This window comes from Arvicola amphibius, chromosome 12 (assembly GCF_903992535.2).
Source record: "Arvicola amphibius chromosome 12, mArvAmp1.2, whole genome shotgun sequence".
Taxonomy (NCBI): Eukaryota; Metazoa; Chordata; class Mammalia; order Rodentia; family Cricetidae; genus Arvicola; species Arvicola amphibius.
The window spans coordinates 46,175,248-46,197,599 of record NC_052058.2 but is presented as its reverse complement, the minus strand read 5'-3'; the positions used below and the strand labels follow the sequence as shown (position 1 = coordinate 46,197,599).

Sequence of the window (22,352 nt, the reverse complement as noted above, 5' to 3'; positions counted from 1 at the left end):
ATAGGTCCTAATGACCTGATTAACATAAACAAAACCTTAGATGGTGACAAGGATTTAAATAGTCCCAGGGAATTGTCAGTTGAAGCTGAGAGAGAATTTACTTTAATTGAAGAGAAATTAGAGATGGCACCTGTGGATCATGTGGATCGGAATCTTAACTGCATTCTGGTTATTGCCCTCCAAACAGTCCCCTACAGAAATTTTAATGCAGAGGAAAATATTATCTTAGAATGGATCTTTATACCATATAAACTGAGTAAAAAATTAAAAACTCATGTAAAAAATGTCTCTGAGTTTATTCAAAAAGGAAAATTGAGATTTCTTCAATTAGCAGGAATAGACCCAGCAGAAATTATAGTACCTTTTAATAATAGTGAAAATGACAAATTATTGGATGAAAATAAACCTGGCAAAGAGCTTGTAGTAATTTTTTTGGAGACATTAACAACTATCCCAAAAGCAAGAAAATTCAACTTATAAGGAAAACTAGCTAGATTCTTTTTTGCATTATACAGGACATACCAATAACTGGAGCCTCTACATTCCATACTGATGCATATAAATAAGGAAAGCAGGTTACAAATCAGAGAATTTAAGTAAAGTAGATCAAAGCAGTTATGATTCTGTAAAAAAGTCAGAATTATAGGATATTCTCACGGTACTAAGGAATTTTAAAGAAGTTCTCAACATAGTTATTGATTCACAATATTCAGAGAGAGTTGTTTTGCATATTGAAACTGCTGAATTATACCAGATGATACAGAATTGACTTTATTATTTATTCAGCTACAAGATATAATCAGGAAAAGGAAATATATATATATATATATATATATATATATATATATATATATATATCATCCAATCCCATATATGTCTGCCAGGTTTTCTAGCACAAGGTGATGCAGAAATTGATAAATTATTGATTAGAAATGTGCTGAAGACTTCAGAATTTCATAAAAAACATTGTGTCAATAGCAAAGGTTTAAAAAAGACTTTTCCATCACATGGCAAAAGCCAAGGACATTATGAGGAATTGTCCTATTTGTTCTTTATACAACCAAACACCACTACCTGCAGGAAGAAACTCAAAGGGTACTCAAAGGAATGAACTCAGCAGATGGATATGTACCCTTTTGTAGAATTCCAAAAACTAAAATATGTACACCATGCCATTGATACCTATTCAGGTTTTCAATGGGTAACTCCTTTAAGTTCAGAAAAGGCTTATTCAGTAATCACACATTTGCAAGAAGTTATGGCTTTTGTGGGTATACCTGTACAAATAAAGACAGACAATGCTCCAGCATATGTCTCTAAGAAAATGAAACAGTTTTTTGCTATATCAAGGCTGAACAAGGTATCTCACCATAGGGAATGGGCTCCAAAAAGCTGGTTCATGCACCCAGGATAAGTCCTGGCTCCACTGCCAGGGTCCCCCAACAACATATCAAGCCACATAACTGTCACCCATATTTAGAGTGCTTATTTTGGTTCCATGCAGGTTCCCCAGCTATCAGTCCATAGTCCATGAGCTCCCACTAACTCATGACAGCTATGTCTGTGGGTTTCCTAATTGTGATCTTGAACCCCTTTGCTCATATGATCCCTTCTCCCTCTCTTCAGCTAAATTTCAGGAGCTTAGCCCAGTGATTGGCTGTGGATTACTGCATCAGCTTCCATCAAAAATTAATGATGTTTTAGCTTCAACTCTTCTATTGATGTTTTTTGTAGGTAGAAAGTCCATAACAATGCATTTATTAGGAATATAAGAACCTTCAAGTGAGGTTCTTTGCTTCTAGAACTGGTCACTGGAATTGTGTTCACTGAGATGTCTAGAGTTTGGGACCACGCAAGTGTTTTGGTGTCTGACTTAATCTAGTTGTGTGACAATTTTACTTATGAGTTCATTACAATAAAGTAATTAAAAAATAAAGTGGTTTGATACAAAATGGATACTCTATAATCAGGAGCCTTCCTTTACACCAATAAGTAACATCCCAAGGAAGAGATCAGGATGATAATTCACTTTACGGTTGCCACCCAAAATACCAGGGACTAAATCTAAGCATAGAAGTTGAATATCTCTACCATGACAATTTTGAAGGACTCCAGAGAAGCTGAGTAAGACACTTGAGGGTGAAAAGACTTGCCATATTGGTGGATTAGAAGAGTCAATACTGAGAAAGTGGCTATCCAACCAAAACAATCTGCATATTTAATACATTCCTCATTGGAATTAATCTGTGTCTTGACATCTAGTACACCTTTTCTGAGACTGGATGCCCCAGAGTTTGGTTCATATATGTTTTGGATTGTAGTATCTTCTTGGTTGAATTCTGTTTTGTCAGGTAGCAGGATAGTGATGTTTGCTTGCCTCCTGGTCCCAGTTTGGTTAGAATGATTTTCCTATCCTTCCACTTTCAAGTCGAGCCTATTTTTTTCAAAGTAAGATGAGTTTCTTGTATGCATTCAAGAGCTTTTTATTAATCCATTTTCATAATCCATTCACCTAACTTTTATCTTTTGATTGGGGAGTTAAGGCCATTAATATTTAAAGTCATCATTATTGAAAAGGGTGTGCTGATTGCTGTCATATTGCTGTGGGTGTGGGAAGAGCTGCTGAGATGTTTTTCTTACCTTACTTTGCTGTTGCCACTGGGCCCCACAGAGCTGCCTCAATACCCCCATCTGTCTTAAAGAGGAAGTCAGCATGGTGAACTCGGTTACTTCAATGGAGCTAAGTACCATTTTCTCCAAATATCAATGATCCTAGGTTATAGATGTGTATTATAATTTCATCAAGATAGTGTGGACTTGACTTCTAAAGAATAGTAGTTATTCAAGGTGGCTGTACAAAGAAAAGATATGGTGTTAATACTTCTTCGCCTCAGAGAGAGAAGAGGCTCTATGATTCTGCAATTGCAAAAACATCATGTGACTGTATACCCTTCATTTCTACGAAGGAAGACAGCCATCAAAGCTTATATATGAATGACTGCAGCAAAAGGAGCAGCATTAGAATATAATACCCAAATATGGGATTGCTGCTAAAGCAAAAAGCACAGGTTGGGCAATTTAAAACACAGAAATTTATTTTTTATCCAAATCAGGGGCTAGCATTCAATATTGGAGTGACAACTAGGTTTGATCTTTTCTGAATTTTGCTCTGTGGTTTTCTAATGAATATCTTCTTGCTGTTCCTTACACTCTCACTCAATGGTGCCTATGTGATGTGGGATTCCCCTCTGTATGCTGTGAATATCATTGGTTAATAAAAAGCTGTTTTGGGCCTGTGATAAGGTAGAGCAGAGCTAGGTGGGGAAAACTAAACTGAATGCTGGGAGAAAGAAGGTGGAGAGGGATAATCCATGTAGCCCCACTGGAGACAGATGCCTGAACTTTATTTACCTGGTAAGCCACAGTCTAGTGGAGATACACAGATTAATGGAGATGGGTTAGTGATAAAAGAGCAAACTAGAAATATGCTTAAGCTATTGACCAAATAGTATTGCAAATAATATAGTTTCTGTGTGGTTATTTTGAGAGTCTAGGCAGCCAGGAAATGAATTAGTGGCCTCCTATAACATCAATGCCTACTCACTTCTTAAGATGCCAGTTTTACCAGAGTAAGGCCCCACACTGAGGAACTCACTTAACCTTGATTACATAACTTAAAACTTTTTTCCATAATAAACTCATCCTGGAAGTTTGATTTTCAGGAAAGCATCTTGGGGAACACAATTTGGTCTATCATCTCATAAGTATCTGTAATTTTATTTTTTATTATTGATGACTAGTAGACTACTAGAATATAGGAGAGTTTACGTTTTAGAAACATATTCTAGTAAGAACATTTTCAGAATTAATTATTTAACTGTGAAAAAACATACACAAGATGTATATATTTTTGTTTTACTTTATAGTTGAGTCAGCATTTTATGATGTAGCCCAGCTTGGCTTTGGATTGGTCCATTAATTAAACCTTCCTAAAGATTTTAGCTGATAAGATTTGGACATTTTAGGGTCCCTATTTTAAACTCCAACAAGTCACCTAAATTTGTCATGCTGAGGATAGGTTCTACAGCTGTGACCCCAGATCTGAAGCTGTGCATCATTTGGACCTCCTAGAATCTGCAACTTTCTGTGTTATCATATTGCAGACAATCCAGACAGGAAAAATGGATGCATCACGTCTTTATCTTTTTGACTTCCTTGAATCTGTAGTTTCCTATCCTGTGGATGTAAGGAACTACAGATTCCAATGGAAGATGAGTCATGTGCCCCTTGGCTTTGTAAGGGTTTATACCTTGGGCTCTCTGTGCTTTACTTGGCACATTAGATAGAAAGAAGTGGAGTTACTGGGCATAGTGTCAAAGAACCCCAAAGCACTGGATTCCACAGGAGACTATACATCACCTCTGTCCTTCAGGTATAAAATACAAAAGCACTCTCCAAGTACTGATCTAATCTGATCAAAAGATACCTCTTAAGAGTCACCACAGCATTTCCTTTTCTTCTCTTTTCTCCCTGCCTTGAGGCTGACTCCTTCTTCTCTGCTCAAGTTGCAGTCCCTCTCTTTTACTGGAAACCAGATGCTGGAGGACAATTTAGGGTGATAGTCATTTGTATTTGTCAGAGTTCTGTGAAGGAGTAGAGCCAATAGAGTAGATATTAAAATGGGTACTTATTACTTTCATCTATATTATGCCTTCTGTGTAGTCCAAAAATGGCTGTAAACACACTGGAGAGATGAAAACCAGGCATCTGTCAGGTTCATGAAGCTGATGTCTTAATAGGTAGAGTATGTTGCTGAAGGCCAGGAAGACTTCTGGAGAGTCATTGGTCTGTAACCTACATTGGAAGAGCAAAGAATTGATTTCCAGCATCTGTAAAGGATGCGAGCAGCAGCAGAGTAGATGAGTCATCATCAAGGGACAAAGGCAATCAGGCAAAGCAACTGTGCTTTTCCTTCAGACCTCCAGTATCTAGGCCACAGCCTGAAGTACTGACCAGTCCAAGTGAAGGTCTTCCCAATTTGTTTTATTCTTCTGTAAAATACTTTGACAAAACTGCTCAGAGGTGTGTCTCTTAATTGATTTCAGATCCAATAAAGTTGACAACCAATATTAACTACCACATCCTCCAAAGGTAAAGTGTTTCTGTTTGAATAGCAGATAAGACCTGGATGCAGATATGGTAGAGTGCTTGTGTCATATGTTGGGAGTATTAATGTCACTGAGTTGTGTGAAGGATTCTAGAAATGGAAAACCTGGGTAAATGAACAGGAATCACAGATGCAAGCATAAACAACAGAATACAAGAGATGGGAGAGAGAATCTCAGGTATTGAAGATATGACAGAAGAAATAGATTCATCGGTCAAAAAAACCATTAAAGCCAATAAAGTCATAACACAAAGCATCCAAGATTAAGGAGATTAATGGGATACAAATTGGAAAGGACAAAGTCAAACTTTTGCCATTTTCAGATTTTATGATAATATACATAAGTGACCCCAAAAATTTTACCAGGGAACTCCTACAGCTGATAAATACCTGGAAGGATATGGCAGGATACAGATTAATTTTAAAAAATCAGTACCCTTCCTATATACAAATAATAAATGGGCTAAGAATGAAATCAGAGAAACAACCCCCATTACAATAACTACAAATAATATGAAATATCTTGGGATAACTCTAATTAAACAAGTGAAAGACATGTTTGACAAGAACTTTAAATATTTAAAGAAAGGAACTGAAGAAGACATCAGAAAAGGGAAAGATCTCCCATGCTCATGGATAGGTAGGATTAACATAGTAAAAATGGCAACTTACCCAAAGCATTTTTACAGATTTAATGCAATCCCCATCAAAATTCCAACAGAATTATTCACAGATCTCAAAAGAACAGTATTCAACTTTACAATGAAAAACAAAAACCCAGGATAGCCAAAACAATTTTGTACAAAAAGGAACTTCTGGAGACATCACCATCCCTGACATCAAGCTCTACTATAGAGCTATAGAAATAAAAGCAGCTTGATATTGGCATAAAAACAGACACTTGGATCAATGGACTCAAATTGAAGATCCTGATATTAATCCATGCATCCAAGAACACCAGATTTTTAACAAAGAAGCTAAAATTGTACAAAGGAAAAAAGGAAGCATCTTCAACAAACTGTGCCAGCATAACTGGATGTTGACATGTAGAAGAACGCAAACAGATCCATATCATAAAACTCAAGTCCAAATGAATCAAAGACCTCAACATAAGTCCAGTTACACTAACCCTGATAGAATAGAAAGTGGCAAGTAGCCTTGAACACATTGGCAAGAAGCCTATTCCTGAATATAATACTAACAGACACTGACATTGACAGTTAATAAACGGGACCTACTGAAACCGAGGAGCTTCTGAAAGGCAAAGGACACAGTCAATAAGGCAAAATAACAGCCTACAGAGCGGGAAAAGATCCTAATCAACCCCATATCTGACAGAGGACTGATCTCTAAAATGTATAAAGAACTCAAGAAGCTAAATATCAAAATACTAAATAATCCAATTAAAAATGTGGTACCAATCTAAACAGAGCATTCTCAACAGAAGATTATTAAACAGACAAAAGTCTCTTAAAGAATTGTTCAACACCTTAGTCATCAGGGAAATGCAAATCAAAATGACCCTGAGACACCATCTTTTACCTGTTGGAATGGCTAAGCTCAAAAACATTGATGACAGCTTATGCTGGAGAGGATATGAAGTAAGGGGAACACTCCTCCACTGCTGGTGGGAGTGCAAACTTGTACAGTCACTTTGGTGAAATCTGTGTGCCAGTTTCTTAGAATAAGTGGGAATCAGTTTACCTCAAGATCCAGCTATACCAATTTTGGACCTATACCCAAAGAATGTGCAATTAAACCACAAGGACAGTTGCTCAACTATGTTGATAGCAGCATTATTCATAATAGCCAGAACCTGGAAACAACATTGATACCCCTCAACTGAAGAACAGATAAGGAAAATGTGGTACATTTACATAATGGAGTACTACACAGCTGTAAAAAACCATGACCTCATGGAATTTGCAGGCAAATGAATAAAAGTAGAAAAAAAATCATTCTGAGTGAGGTAACCCACACCCAGAGAGACAAATATGGCATTTACTCACTCATAGGAGATTATAAGGAGTAAAGTATAGGATAGCCAGCCTACAATTCACAGCCCCAGAGAGTCTAGAGAACAAAGGAGGGCCTAAAGAGGGATGCATAGATTCCCTGGGAAGGGGAAGTAGAAAAGATCTTCAGGGTAACTGGGGGCAGAGTTAGGAAATGGAGGGATTGGAAATAGAGAGAGTGGGTTGGATGGGCTAGGGGCAGGAGGTGGGTTGGAGGCAGGAAGGAGGGTGAGAGTCACAAAAGAGACGTTTTGATGGGGGTGCAATTTGCAGTTAGTGAGACACCTGGTGATGGGGAAACCCCAAGAACCCAAAAGCATAACCCCAACTAAGACTCCTAGCAATAGTGCAGAGGGTGCCTGAACTGGCCGTCAACTGTAAGCAGTTGGGGACTTCCCTAATTGCTATTAGAGATACTTTAGCCAGTAACCGATAGAGGCAGAGGCAGAGATCCACAGACAAGCACTGTGCTGAGCTCCAAGAGTCTGGCAGTAGGAAAGGGACGAGGAATTGTAAGAGTCAGGGGGTTCATGATCGGGGAACCCACAGAGGCAGCGAACCTGAGCTGTCCCTAACCAATAGGTAGGGAGCCTGCCAAGCACCGACCTAGGCCAATGTGTGTGACAACTGTATAGCTTGGTCTCTTAATAAGGCTTCTAACAGTGGGAACAGGACATTTCCCTGGCCCTTAGCCGGCTTTAGTAACCTGTTCCCCAGGCTGGATTACCCCACCCTGCCTTAACATAAGGGGAGGAGCTCTGTCCTTCCTCAACTTGCTATGACTTGCTTTGTACAAGCCCATGGGAGGTCTGCCCCTTTCTAAATGGAGATGGAGGAGGAGTGGATGGGGAACGAGTAGATGGGAAAGCAGAAGGGGCCCGGAGGAGAGGAGGGAGAGAGGTGAAACTTGTTGGTATGTAAAATAAATGGGAATATGTTAAGAAAAGATGTAGAATTCCCAGTTCCTTCTCTGTCATCACCAAGTCTGCCTGCATGCCACCACACTCCCAGGAGCCAGCCATGATAAGCTTAAAATATGAACAGATCTCCCAAAGGAAGTTCTTTACTTCCAACCATTATCATATGCCAGAGTAGGACTCAACCATAGATAAGTTTAATGGAGTTGTGAGTCTCAGTAGTTTACCCTGAAGCAATGCCTAGTGTTGCAGGGAGGACCATAAACTAAGATGACCTGAGCACCACCGAAGAACCCAAGAAATGCCTAACATTCCAAACACTGTAGATAGGATCACCTGCCAGCACACACTCACCAGGACTCCCCTACACAAATATCAGCCAATCTGGAGTCCTGAACCTCAGAAAGCCCTCACTCCCACCTTTACTACTATAAAGACCCAACTCTAACTGAGCTCTGGGCTCTCCATTCATTCCAATACGTTGGACATGCAGAGAGATTGAATTTGCAAACTTGCTTAAAATAAAGGCTCTTTGCATTTCCATACGGAACTCAGTCTCCTAGTTGGTTTTTAGGGGACTTCACAGATTTGGGCACAACATTCCCCACTATGATGACAATGGACTCAACCTCTGAAACTGTAAAATACCACTTCAACCAAATGTTTTGCTTTGTAAGAGTTTCCGTGGTCATGGTGACTCTTTACAGCAATAGAACCCCAAGTAAGATAGAAATCAAGAACCAAGATGATGCCCACTCCTATCATTTATGTTCAGTATAGTGCTTGAGATCTTAGTGGAACAGTAAGAAAAGTAAAATAAATAACAATGGAAATAGGAAAAGGAGAATCAAATTACCTTCATTCTCAAAGTATATGATTCTGTATTAAGAGATTCTAAAGACTCGGCAGAAATTCTTACAGCTGAGTCTCTTGACAACCCTCAGGTAGCTCCTTAAATTAAGATATATGCTTCCCTGCTCCCATATCCACCCTTCCTATATCCTGAGCATCCCATTCCTCCGAGCTCCCCCCATTCTCCCCTTCACAATTTTCTCTCCCCATCTTCCCTTGGCCCAGTCTCGCCCAACCCTCAAGTTCCCAATTTTGCCTGGCGATCGTGTCTACTTCCAATATCCAGGAGGATTACTATATCTTTTTTTGGGAGTTCACCTTCTTATTATCTTCTCAAGGATCCCAAATTTATAGGCTCAATGTCCTTTAATTATGGCTAGAAACCGATTATGAGTGAGTACATCCCATGTTCATCTTTTTGGGTCTGGGTTACCTCACTCAGAATAGTGTTTTCTATTTCCATCCATTTGCCTGCAAAATTCAAGATGTCATTGTTTTTTACCGCTGAGTAGTATTCTAGCATGTATATATTCCACAGTTTCTTCATCCATTCTTCCACTGAAGGGCATCTAGGTTGTTTCCAGGATCTGGCTATTACAAATAATGCTGCTATGAACATAGATGAGCATATGCTTTTGTTGTATGATTGGGCCTCTCTTGGGTAGATTCCCAATAGTGGAATTGCTGGGTCCTGGGGTAGGTTGATCCCGAATTTCCTGAGAAACCGCCACACTGCTTTCCAAAGTGGTTGCACAAGTGTGCATTCCCACCAGCAATGGATGAGTGTACCCCTTACCCCACAACCTCTCCAGCAAAGGTTATTATTGGTGTTTTGGATTTTAGCCAATCTGACAGGTGTAAGATGATATCTCAAAGTTGTTTTGATTGGGTTCCCAGGTTTCCAGGGAGATGCCCCCAGTTAGTTCCTTGGGCAGCTGAGGAGAGGGAGCCTGAAAAGGCCAGTTCCTATAGCCATACTGATGAATTTCTTGCATATCACCATAGAACCTCCACCTGACGATAGATGAAGAAAATGACAGAGCCCCACATTGGAGCACCGGACTGAGCTCCCAAGGTCCTGATGAGGAGCAGAAGGAGGGAGAACATGAGAAAGAAAGTCAGGACCGTGAGGGAACCTCCAGCTGGCGACAGATGGGGAAGGTGACTGAGCCCCACATTGGAGCACTGGACTGAGCTCCCAAGGTCCTGATGAGGAGCAGAAGGAGCGAGAACATGAGGGAGAAAGTCAGGAACGTGAGGGGTGCGTTCACTCATGGAGACGGTGGGACAGAACTAAAGGGAGATCACCAACTCCAGTTGGAATGGGACTGATGGATCATGCGACCAAACCCGTCTCTCTGAATGTGGCCAACAGCGGGGGCTGACTGAGAAGCAAAGGACATTGGCGCTGGGCTCTGATTCTTCTGCATGGACGGGCTCTGTGGGAGCCTTCTCAGCTTGGTCGATCACCTTCCTGGACCTGGGGGGAGTTGGGAGGACCTTGGACTTAGCATAGAGTGGGGAACCCTGATGGCTCCTTGGCCTTGAGAGGGAGGGAGGGGAGGTATGGGTGGAGGGAAGGGGAGGGAAGGGGGAGAAGGAGGGGCGGGAAGGGGGAGGAGGAGCGGAGGGAGGGGGAGGAGGAGGGAAGGAGATGGAAATTTTTAAATATAAAAAAAATAAACCATGAGAAAGAAAAAAAAAGAAATTCTTACAGCTGAAAATGTAAACAATGAAGATTAACAAACACAGATCAGTAGTTTTCCTATATATGAATGACAGACATACCAAAAAAGAAACCAGGAAAACAATCTCATTCACAACAGCCTCAAAAGTCTAAGGAAGTGAAAGACTTTCATTCATGCATGCATGCATTCATTCATTCATGCTTAAATAGAGAGAGTTATGAAGTGTTTCAGTAAAATGGGATCTATGGGAACAGGAGGACAGATTTGTAATATTTTTAACTGTAATGTTAATGTCATAACCCATGTTGTTTATAAAAATTGATTTGGTATTTCAAATTGAAGTTATTATAAATGAAACACTTTATGATGTATCCCTAAAATGAAGTATAAAGGACATTCACTAGTACATGCTTTTGATCCCATAAATTTAAACAGTACATGTGTTGAAGATAGACCATTCAGGAAAAAAATGCTATTGTTTTCCTGGGTCAGAATAGTTCACGGCTGGGAGGGGATGCCATGATCAGAATATTGTTTAATTTTTTTTCAATAAAAAGGAATAGTTCATGGCTATAATTTGTTGCACTTAAAGAAACCTGTGGTATATTTTGAGAACAACCCAAATTGTTGATTATATGTAAACATAAAGACAAATTATACAGAGGTACATGTATATCTATGTTGATGCATAATAGTTGGCATTAGAATATTTATACATACATAAACTATACACATAAACCTAAATACATATATCCTCATGTGATAACAGCTCTCCATATAATGTTTTGTGAATATTTTTGCCATTATAGAAAGGGAGAACTTTCTATGCTTTTTTTTTTTATAACTTTCAGGCACATAGTCATTACAACTTTTAAAACCAATAATTATTAAGCTACTAATAAAATACTAAACTATAACAAAAATCAATTTTTCTTTTGTTTATGACATTTGCTCTGTTGAGGACATGGCAGGAAGTTTCTGAAGAAATCCTCAGGCAACCACACACAACATACAATTTTTGTCATACTTTGTCAACACTTTGAAATCAGCAGCAGAAAGGCTTTTTTAAAACCCTTGTGGCTTTGGATACGTTCTTCTCCATCAGAACATTTCCCATTGGATGAAACCAGCCTGTCAGAAAGCCCCCTGAGGAATACTGACACGAGACCTGCTCTGTCTGTCTCCACCCGTGACTTTCCAGAAAACTATTTAATGTCTCCTCACTTTGGGTACTCCCTATGTTACCAGTGACCTCCATCCAGAAGCTCCAATGGATTCAGTATCCTTTAATGGGAGGAGGTTTTCCTCCTAAAAGAACAGAAAAAGTTGCTCAGGGGTATTTATTCTCCCTCGGCTGCAAACTGTCTCCCTCCAGCAATTGGAAGCGAGCAGTGTTACATTTCTCTTGGAGACGGAAGAATTTGGGGTACGAGTTATTTTTCTTGCATGATACTGTCTTTGGCTGATTGGTATTACTCAAGTTACAGTTCTTAGCAATTTGTATGCATCTGTTTATATAGAATTTATCACCATACGTGACGGCTACCTCTAGTCCATAAATAAATATAAAGGTCTGTGTGTGCTGCATCTTGTAATGTCCTGACCAAAGGTAAGCACACAGGTGGGCTGTATCCTGTTACAGAGTCCCATGATTGCTTGGTGTCTCTGAATCTTAGTGCAACCTGGAAGTCCATTAAAGGTCGCAATATTTTCCTGTAGAAACAGAACACCTTCCATCTTCTAAAATGTCCCCTTTCACTCTCTCCAACATTGAACTTATTAATGTAAAGTTGTGGTAGCATGCTGGGAGTTTATTAAATTATGTATGACCCACCCCATCCTTAAAACATACCTTCTGTATTAAATGGACGTGGCAGCAAACTGATCTCTTAGTGTTTCATCTCAGACTGATATCACTTAGTTGGAGCATCATGAAATGAATAGTATTGGATGGCAATGATACATGTTCCTTCTATAATTTCTACTAAAAGGTGTGTGCTGTCATGCGTTTAATAGCTAGTATTGCGATTGTATGGTGAGAAATGATGAGGGATGTGAAGTGGCATAGGAAAAAATGAGCAAATTATTTTAAGTCTTTTAAAATTCAAACTATTGGATGAATAATTTGTGGTTTTCCTTAAAACATTATAAAATTATAGATTAAATTAAGCAATGTTGCAAATGATCTAGGAGCGCCTCTGCTATACTTAAATTCTTTCTTTATTCCACCCTCATATTTGAACACCTGTTATTGTTAAAAATCAGACAGGAATTCAAGCAGGAAAAAACTAAGTGGTGACCATCGCCTCAGGGTTACTTCAGTAGCACACCCTATGTGTAAATGACCGGCTGTCCACAGCACTGAGATGACCGCTTTGGATTTGTATTCTCTGTGTGCTATAGTCCAGCACAGTTTCTCTGAAGTTCTGGAATACAGATCTAAAGCAATTTTATGACTCAGTGGTTGTCTGTCATCCCCAGACCAAATGCAAAGTGTTCTCAGAATCAGATTTCCTGTCGGAATATGGAGGAAATTTCACAGGAAAAGGCAGCGTGGAATACAGCAAGCACAAAGCATCTTCTACAATATGTTAGCATGTCTATGTACTTCATCTGACACCGGTTCATTCCTTAGGAATTAACTAAATGTTAGTCGAGAAATAGATTGGTTCAGAACAAAATATTAGAAAGGAAGAGTGTATGGGGGGGAAGAGGAAGGAACGGGCAGGGAGAACTGTAATTATCTCAAAAAACTCAAAAAATTACAAAAAACAACCTATTTGAGAATAACAGATAAAACACATTTAAACACAAGCATCCTGATTCTCTGCACAGTGAAATGTCTGTATTTCCATCCCAACATCATAGTTATGGACGTGGATGAGTGTGGAACGGGGGTGTGAGGACAGGGATGAGTGGGGAGCTGGGGTGTGAGGACAGGGATGAGTGGGGAGCTGGGGTGTAAGGACAGGGATGAGTGGGGAACTGGGATGTAAGGATAGGGATAAGTGTGGAACTGAGGTGTAAGGACAGGGATGAGTGTGGAACTGAGGTGTAAGGACAGGAATGAGTGGGGAGTTGGGGTGCTTTATGTAACGACGAGGCATTTTTGCAGATCTCATTTTGAACCCAGCCTCTTTCCTTATTATCAGAGGAGGAGACCACTTACATTTTTCTGCAATGGTTATGTAGAATTCAATATTTCAGAAGAATAAAGGGGTCATCGAGTAGTTGGAGAGCCCAAAAATGAGGCTACATGTGGCGGGTTCTAAGTTAAGCCAGTGAGGAGCATCCTCAGCCTGGGTGTGTTCTGAGGAAGATTGTGTGTGAGCTTTGAGGAAGATGGTATGTAAAGGCCCACTAGTGACCACACAGAAGCATGTGAAGGTTACAACCTACACTTCAGGTAGCTGATTGTCTTAAAGACAGATTTAGATTTTACACACCCAGCTAAGACTGGGTCCTCATGTAACAATGCAGGAGGGAGACGTGCACATTTAAGGAAACGCCTCTCACCGAAAAGGAGAGGGTGTTCGAAAGTACCAGTAGGAAACAAATGGGCCTCTTTATCTCTATGTATGATATTGTGAAATTAAATGCTAGTTAACCCCGAGAATGAATTTTACCCAGAAAAATCATACCTATCATACACAACGTTTATTTGCTATTTTGTGGTCACCCAGCCTAAAATCCAAGCATGTCCGTGTCCCCCCAAAACACTTGGGTTTCCCACAGGCATTATACAGTGTTTCTGTTTTTCACAGAGTAAATGTAATTTCCTCAAGTGAAGGGATGTTTGAAGAAAGAGATCCAGAATATAACCCCTGAAGGAGTTTCATGCCTGTACACCTGGTGATCAGGAGGTATTGACAATTTAAATTTATGATTTTGCTTGAATATGTGTATTACTTAAATGAAATATTAGAAATCCTTACATATTTCTCAATAGTTTTATAAACCATTGCTACTTTATATGATATAATATAATATTATTTTCTTATTTAATTTCAAATTTGCAAAACTCTATATGCCTTGCCTGAAAACCCTTGCAATGGAATCAACTGTAAATTTGATGTGTAAATACTGAGTCAACAATAGGATGGGTCCAGTATAAAAACAGAGACATAATATTTTCCTGTAGTCAATACTAGGAAAAAATGTAACTTAAATTCATCCTTAGCTCCGGCTGTTTCGTTAGATCAATCTAATTTACATAAGCACTGAAGCTCAGAGTCTGCAGAGACAATTCCACATCAGAGAACTCAGTCACATCATAACCAAGGAAAGAACTCAGCTCACCTAGTTCCAAAATTTGTCTTACTGTATTGTCTACTACGTCACCCCAGAGGCAAATTTCTGAATGAAAGCACAGAATCATTGCAGGTGCCTCTGATTGTTTTCTTCTGTACCCAATCTTCACAAAAAGGATGCAATGGGTGATCAGCAGAATTCAACAAGCATGGTTTGGCTCGCAGTCTTCCCTTGTACCAAGTGTGTAGATAATAAACATGTCGGACCGTTGATTTAGACTCAGTTCACAGTGAAGAGATTCTCTTTAACAGATCAGCTCCTCCATGTGCAGGCGGCAGGAGGGGAGGGCTGGCAGCTGTAAGAAGGAAGGATCCTTGGTTTTAGACTTCACTGTGCTGTGGCTTTAAGGCTAGCTTACTGCTGAAGAATGCCAAACAGCAGAAAATTCTTAAGATCTATTTAGGAGTGAGTATGAAGGTTAGAGATAAGTGTTTAGATAGGAGGAACAACGGACGGCTTTTCTCTATTATTAGGGTCAGAAGTCTCATGGAAGTGACTCAGAGCTATGAAGCAGTCAGAACGTGAATAACGGAGGCTATTCTATAGCAGAGATTTTTCTGCACTTATGTATCTTAATGAGCTCTATTAAATAAACTAAAAAGTCAAAATAAATTGGAATATTATAAGTAATAATTAAATCTTATATAGTGTTAGAGTAAGTTGTTAAACCTGGTACCCAAACTTTTGAAATTAGAAAAATAAAGTAAGTATGATAAATTAAGCACCCCGGCTATAGCAATTTATAATATTGCCCCATTGTAAGCGATTTTTTACCAATCGAATTAATGATTACATATATCTAAAACAAGCAGACTTTTATGTTTGACACATATGTGAGCGCTGTTGTGGATGCCGGGCCGCTGCTCTGGGAGGTAGGGTGAAGAGAATGGATTGAGACTTCTGTTTACGGAATGCTTCCAACACGCTGCCCACCAGACAGGCGCAGCTCCCAGGCCTAGGGCTCACTGATCCTCACTCTTGACTTATTGCAAAGGTGATGATGGATACACAGCACCTACAACTGTACTCTTCACGATGCCGACACCCTTGTATTCTGGTGATCACCTCACATGCTCATGGGTTTGGAGTGTTTAGTGGAGCTTTCGATTAGAATTAATTCACAGGGAGTTTGGGAAAAGGTCTCTAGCAACCTCAGCCATAAAGCACATAAAAGATCGTCCTTGACTTACACATACTTTGCTGTGGTAATATTTTCCCCTATTGAAATCTGAGATTATGAGATACACAGTCATGGAGATTTTTTTAATTATGAACACTATAAAAATTCAAATTTCTGAAAGCAGTGGTAAACACTCACCAGGACTCAGGAGACAGAGGCAGGTAAATCTCTGTGAGTTCGAGGCCAGCCTGGTCTATAAAGCGAGTTCCAGGACAGCAAGGGATACACAGAGAAACCCTGTCTTGAAAAAATTTCAAATTTCTCAAAACAGTGTGTTGTAGCTCAATATCCAATATGCATTTTATGTTTTTCTTTGTGCTTTTTCTTCTGAATCCTAATTGCTAATCTCACTCACTAATGCTTATGCTAATCATAATCATGACTCCATTTCCTCATCCTAAAATGAAATTTTTGTTCTTAAAAGTAAGAGTGTTTTTCAGACCCTTTGATGTCTGAGTTAGCAGGAGCACTCTGCCTTCCCAGTGCATCTCACCGTACACGCTTCGTTGTTACATGTGTGAACAGAAGCAAGTGTTCTCTCATAGTCTAACACTAGGCAAATGTTAGATTACACACGCAAGGCTAAATGGTAGGGAGACAATGCCCAGCCCAAGTCAGCAATGTTTTGATGATGGTAGTTTTGCTGACCATTGCTGATACCCTTCATAACAATACCAAACAAATTTCACCTAAGGTAGGATAAGCCGTACCCAGCCTTATACACACTAGACCATGGTATAATACATATGCTTAGGTGATGTAAAATATGAATATGACTATGGTACAGTAACATCTACTGACATCTTGATAAATGTACTTAAGGAAGTATTGATTAATAATGATAAATTGTGCTTAAGACTTGTAGATATTAATATTCTTATATAATTCAGCTGTTGTGTATCAACTTAAAAATACTGGGAAAACTAGTTTTGAATGTTTTCTTTCATTGACCCCATAGGTTGTCATTCTAACTCTCTGGAAGCATCACGATTTTATTGGGAAAGTTTTACATCACATCAGCTATATCATAGGATCAATGGAAGGGTACAATGCATCGTCCACTGACTTCATTTTCCTGGGGCTGTTCAACACAGAGGAAACCTCGGGTCTTGTGTTTGCCACCATCTCTGTCATCTTCCTCACCGCTCTGGTGGCCAATGGCATTATGATCTTTCTGATCCACACGGACCCTCACCTCCACACCCCTATGTACTTCCTCCTCAGCCACTTGTCCTTCATCGACATGATGTACATCTCAACCATTGTGCCCAAGATGCTAATCGACTATCTGCTAGGGCAAAGGACCATTTCCTTTGTGGGATGCACAGCTCAACACTTCCTGTACCTTACCCTTGTGGGAGCTGAGTTCTTTCTTCTGGGCCTCATGGCCTATGATCGCTACGTGGCCATCTGCAATCCACTTAGGTACCCTGTCCTCATGAGCCGCCGAATCTGTTGGATTATCATCGCAGGCTCCTGGTTTGGGGGATCTTTGGATGGCTTCCTCCTCACCCCAATCACCATGAGTTTTCCTTTCTGTAGTTCGCGAGAGATCAATCACTTCTTCTGTGAGGCGCCTGCTGTGCTGAAGTTGGCATGCGCAGACACGGCCCTCTACGAGACAGTAATGTATGTGTGCTGCGTTCTGATGCTGCTGATCCCTTTCTCCGTAGTTATCGCGTCCTATGCCCGGATTCTGGCCACGGTCTACCATATGAGCTCCGTGGAAGGGAGAAAGAAGGCCTTTGCTACCTGTTCCTCTCACATGACTGTGGTGACCTTGTTTTATGGGGCTGCCATTTATACCTACATGGTGCCACATTCTTACCACTCGCCATCCCAAGACAAGATTTTTTCTGTGTTCTACACAATCCTCACGCCCATGCTGAACCCTCTCATCTACAGCATGAGGAACAAGGATGTGGCTGGAGCTCTGAGAAGGGCACTAGGGAGGTTCAAGAGCTCCCACCCAGTGTCGGGAAACTTTTGACTGTTGCTTCCTTCTCACATGAATGGGAAATCGTTAGTGTGGCTGGGCCTGAGCTGAAGGATTCCAGTACAAGGAAGAACTGGGTGCACAGGAGGAAAGTCAGCATGAAAATGTGACTTCTCTATCTTCCATGTTTCCTCTTATTTCCTGTCCCCAACTTACCTTTTTCTCATGAGTTTTGAGTGCTATTTAACACTGGCTGAATTTTTTCTTGGCTGTGTAGCCCAGCCTGTCCTTGAACTCATGGCAGTCCTGGGGCTTTCACCTTCCGAGTGCTAGAATTACAGGCAAGCACTACAATTCATGTTTTTTTTTTTCCCATTCTTATATCTTTCTTTGTTCCTTGACTTCAAATAAGTATATAGTGGCTTCTCAGACTACAAACTGGAGAATTTCCCCTGAGAGTTACTTTTCGGGGTTGAATAGGCTATAAAAAGTAAATGGCGAGAATGGCATCAATGAGAGAAGGAATAAGATGGTATTAAGTACTTGTTAGGATACTCTGTAAGTCAAACTCACCCTCGAGGGGGAGAGAAGTGCTGCCCTGAGCTGGCAAGAGCTGGCGCAGCCACCAGTGTGTTCCTATCCATCAGGAGGGCAGCAAGATCCACTGAACACAGTTTTCTCAAATAGTCATTGTTTCTGCTAAATTCACTAAGTGGTTATTACTTTCAGTAAAAAAAAATCAGTATTTAACTTCTGTTTGTTTGCAACACAACCACAGAAACTATTTTTGGATGAAAGGGAGCCAATGAATGAAATCAGGGATAGTTGCCAGCAAAGACAGAATTAAACTGCATGAAGGGCTCCAAGACACTGAAGTAACACATAAAGATATGCGTTGAATATAGTGAAACTCTTTTCAGATGTAGTGCGCAGCGAGGTATAGAATAATACAATGATGTAGTGGAGTTCAGCTCACTGTTTTTCTCTGTACCCTCTACACAGTCCGTAACTGAACTCAGAAAAATGTGGCAAAGCATTTTACGTGTCCACCTCAGGATATAAGTAAGTTACTCAGAACAAAGGTACCACTCAGACTTGGTCATCATGTGCAGATTTTGTTGTTGTGAGAGGCACAGCAAGCAGCAAGAGCCCTGGGGACTACACGTCCTGAGAACCTCATGCGATTACCGAGCACAGCTCTGCTTATTTCTCTCAAGGTAGCCAAGTCCCTCAGAATCTGTGAGCTGTATGAGAACTCTCAGGGGATCCCTAACCCCACACTGGGCAGTGTTACTGGTACTTAACAGTGAGCGACTTTTCCCCAACATTGCTGCTAGAGCAGATTGATTCAACCATCACCCTTAGAAAGAATTTAGACATGTAGGTTATTAGTATAGTTAGATTGAGATGTTTCTGTTAATAGCTTTGATGTAGAAAATCTTGGGGGGAAATTTAAAGTTTAGAAGGGAACACTTAATAAATAGTTGAGTGAGGGACTTGTTGAGGTGGGGGAACAGGAACAGTGACAGCCTGGCTATTGCTAGCTGACTCTGTGCTAGGATGGGTTGGTGATAAAAGATGATGATTAATTCCTTGTACCCATTTTGGCCCTCAGCTTCCTGATAAGATTTAGTGAAAAAACTGTTGATGTGTGGGTATGCACTGAGGATTTAAAGTAGAGCTGACTGTTTTTCCTATTACAAAAGTTTAAATTTGTGATTCTTTTAAGATTTTTTTTAAAAAGATTACCTTTTGAGAAAAATAATAAAAGATTGTAACTACAAAATGCAGCCTTCCAGTAAAAGAACTGGCTCAGTGTAGAGGGTGCGGCGGGGTGTGTCCCGCCACCCGGCTAGCTTTACCCGAAATAATTACACGGAAACTGTATTCATTTAAATACTGCCTGGTCCCTGGCCCATTATCTGTAGCTTCTTATGGGCTGATTCTCATATCTTGCTTTAACCCATATTTAGTAATTTATATAGCACCACGAGGTGTGGCTTACCAGGAGAGATCTTAACCTGCGTCCATCTTGGAGAGGAGAAGCATGGCCACTCACTATGGCAACTGCCTGAAGTCTCCCCTCTCTTTCCCACAATTCTGTTCTGTCTACTCCGCCTACCTAATTTTCTGTCTCTTAAAGGGCCAAGGCAGTTTCTTTATTAATAATGAAAGTAACACATAGACACTCCTCCATCAGCTGAGAAAAATACCTTGCTTGCATCCACCTTGTTAATCTGGAACAAGTTGCCTAGACATGAATGCATGTGGGTCGTTGGAAATAATTTGTTTTCCATCTGTAATACATAAAATGTTTATCATGTAAGGGAAATGGGAAACATGCTGGTTTTTTCAAACTTGTACCCATTGTAATCATTCAGTTAAAAAATAGGATGTAACCACATTGTTATTTTTATGCTGCTTGAAAGATTTTTACTGCAGTTTATAAACTGTAAGGGGAAACATTAAGGAATACAGGAGGAAAACATCACAAGGGATGTAAAGAGAAACATCAGGAAAAGAGTAAAGGAAGAAATAAAGAAGATAGATTGAGAGACCCTGACATTTGAAGGTGTGTGTGTGTGTGTGTGTGTGTGTGTGTGTGTGTGGTGTTTCCCTTTTCCACTGGCCCCAGAGAATTAAATTTTGCCCTGCTCACCAGCCCCAGAAAATTTTTACTCACTCAGATAAAAAAAAAAAAATCAGTTGTGTGAATGATTAGTTTGCTGACCCATGCCTCCCTGTCTGTTCCTGAGCTTGACAGCTGGCTTTACTGCAGTAAGACTTAATTGTGGCATATTGGCAATTCTTCTAAAAAATTCCATGCCTGTTGCTGGCTTGTTTTTAGGAAACTTGACACAGTCTAGTGTGACTGAGGAAGAGGAAACATCAGTTGAGGAAATGTCCCTACCATATTGGCTTATGGGCAAGACTGTGGTGTATTTTCTTGACTGCTGGTCAGTGTATGATTGACCTTCTCACTGTGGGTGGTGCCACCCCAGGCCTGGTAGCACTGGGTATTATAAAAAGCTAAGCAAGTCATGAGAAGCAGGCCAGTAAGCAGCACAGTGTTAGGAATTTTCCTAATGCGAGCTCTCTGCCGTTGCAAAAATCCCAATCAAGCCAAGTCACAACAAGCCTAACTAAAGGATATCCTGGTTTTAATGGGATTCCTGCGCGACCACGGGAGTCAGGGGAAATACCATGATGAGACTTTCAGGGGAACATTGGGGGAGTGGTCAAGATTTTGGTGGGCTGCCTTGACCCTTCTCAGGGGAGGGGTCAAGGTTTGGTGAGCATAGGGACCGGGCCTCCAAAGATGGAGGTCCAAGACCGGGACTTACACACAGTAAGTAGTCTTAATATCAATGATTACTCTTATAAACATTAATAACATGGATTAATCCCCTATGGCTTATGGCTCAGTTTCTGCCTCCAGGTTCCTGACTTGCTGTATGTAGTTTCCTGCTTTGACTTCCCCCAATAGCAACTGTTACCTGGAAATCTAAGGTGAAATAAACCCTTTTCCTCCCAAGGCTACTTTGGTCATGGTATTTTATCATAGCAATAGAAATCCCAACTCAGAAATTCCTTGCCAGTTCATTATGCACCAACAAGTTAATGACAAACGAGGTACTCACTATGAGTTCTAATTGATCTGTAGAACAACAGACAGCATATAAGAGACTTCTGCAAGTCAGCACTGTACTGTACAACAGACATGAGAATTTCAGGAAAAGCGAGTGACAGGATGCTAGGTCCTTCAGACAAAGCTTCTTTATCATTCATTCTTTATCCACTGCACCCACACTACCCCCCAAATTTATATCCCAGTGGAGAAAAGATATGGGAAAATTCAGAAAATCAATAGAAAAGCAAGCAAAGTTCAACAGTTAGAAGCTCTATCCCATGGTATGTGGTAGCAACCAAAGCTGAACATTTATGCATCTGGCCCCATGTGTCCATACTTAGATTTATAGTATACACACATATATTTAGTAAATGACAAGCATTAATAGACAAAATAGGAAAGTTACCAATAGCCCACTGACAATGAAGTACATTATTTCATTGGGATGTGTTCATTATCATAAAGTGTCTTAATATCATGGATTAATCTTATAACATTAATAACATGCATTAATCTCATAACATTACATTGAGAGGAAGAAACAAGTCATTAAGTATTATATTTACATATAACACAGTTCAAGCAAAATCAGCCCTTGCATTTAGATGGTCGTGGGCGGGCATTGCATAGCCACTGATTTCATTTCTAAATGTGT

The 22,352-nt window shown here is 40.2% G+C and overlaps 1 protein-coding gene across 1 annotated transcript; it reads left to right on the top strand.

Annotated features, from left to right (window-relative positions):
* Positions 1-17,166: 17,166 nt before the first annotated feature.
* LOC119827779 (olfactory receptor 2T1) lies at positions 17,167-18,120 on the top strand. The gene has a single exon (XM_038349668.2). It carries the CDS (start codon positions 17,167-17,169, stop codon positions 18,118-18,120), a length of 954 nt encoding a protein of 317 aa, XP_038205596.1.
* The last annotated feature ends 4,232 nt before the right edge of the window (positions 18,121-22,352 follow it).

Coding starts and splice junctions, on each gene's coding strand:
- LOC119827779 (XM_038349668.2), top strand. CDS start 17,167: ATGGAAGGGTACAATGCATCGTCCACTGACTTCATTTTCCTGGGGCTG.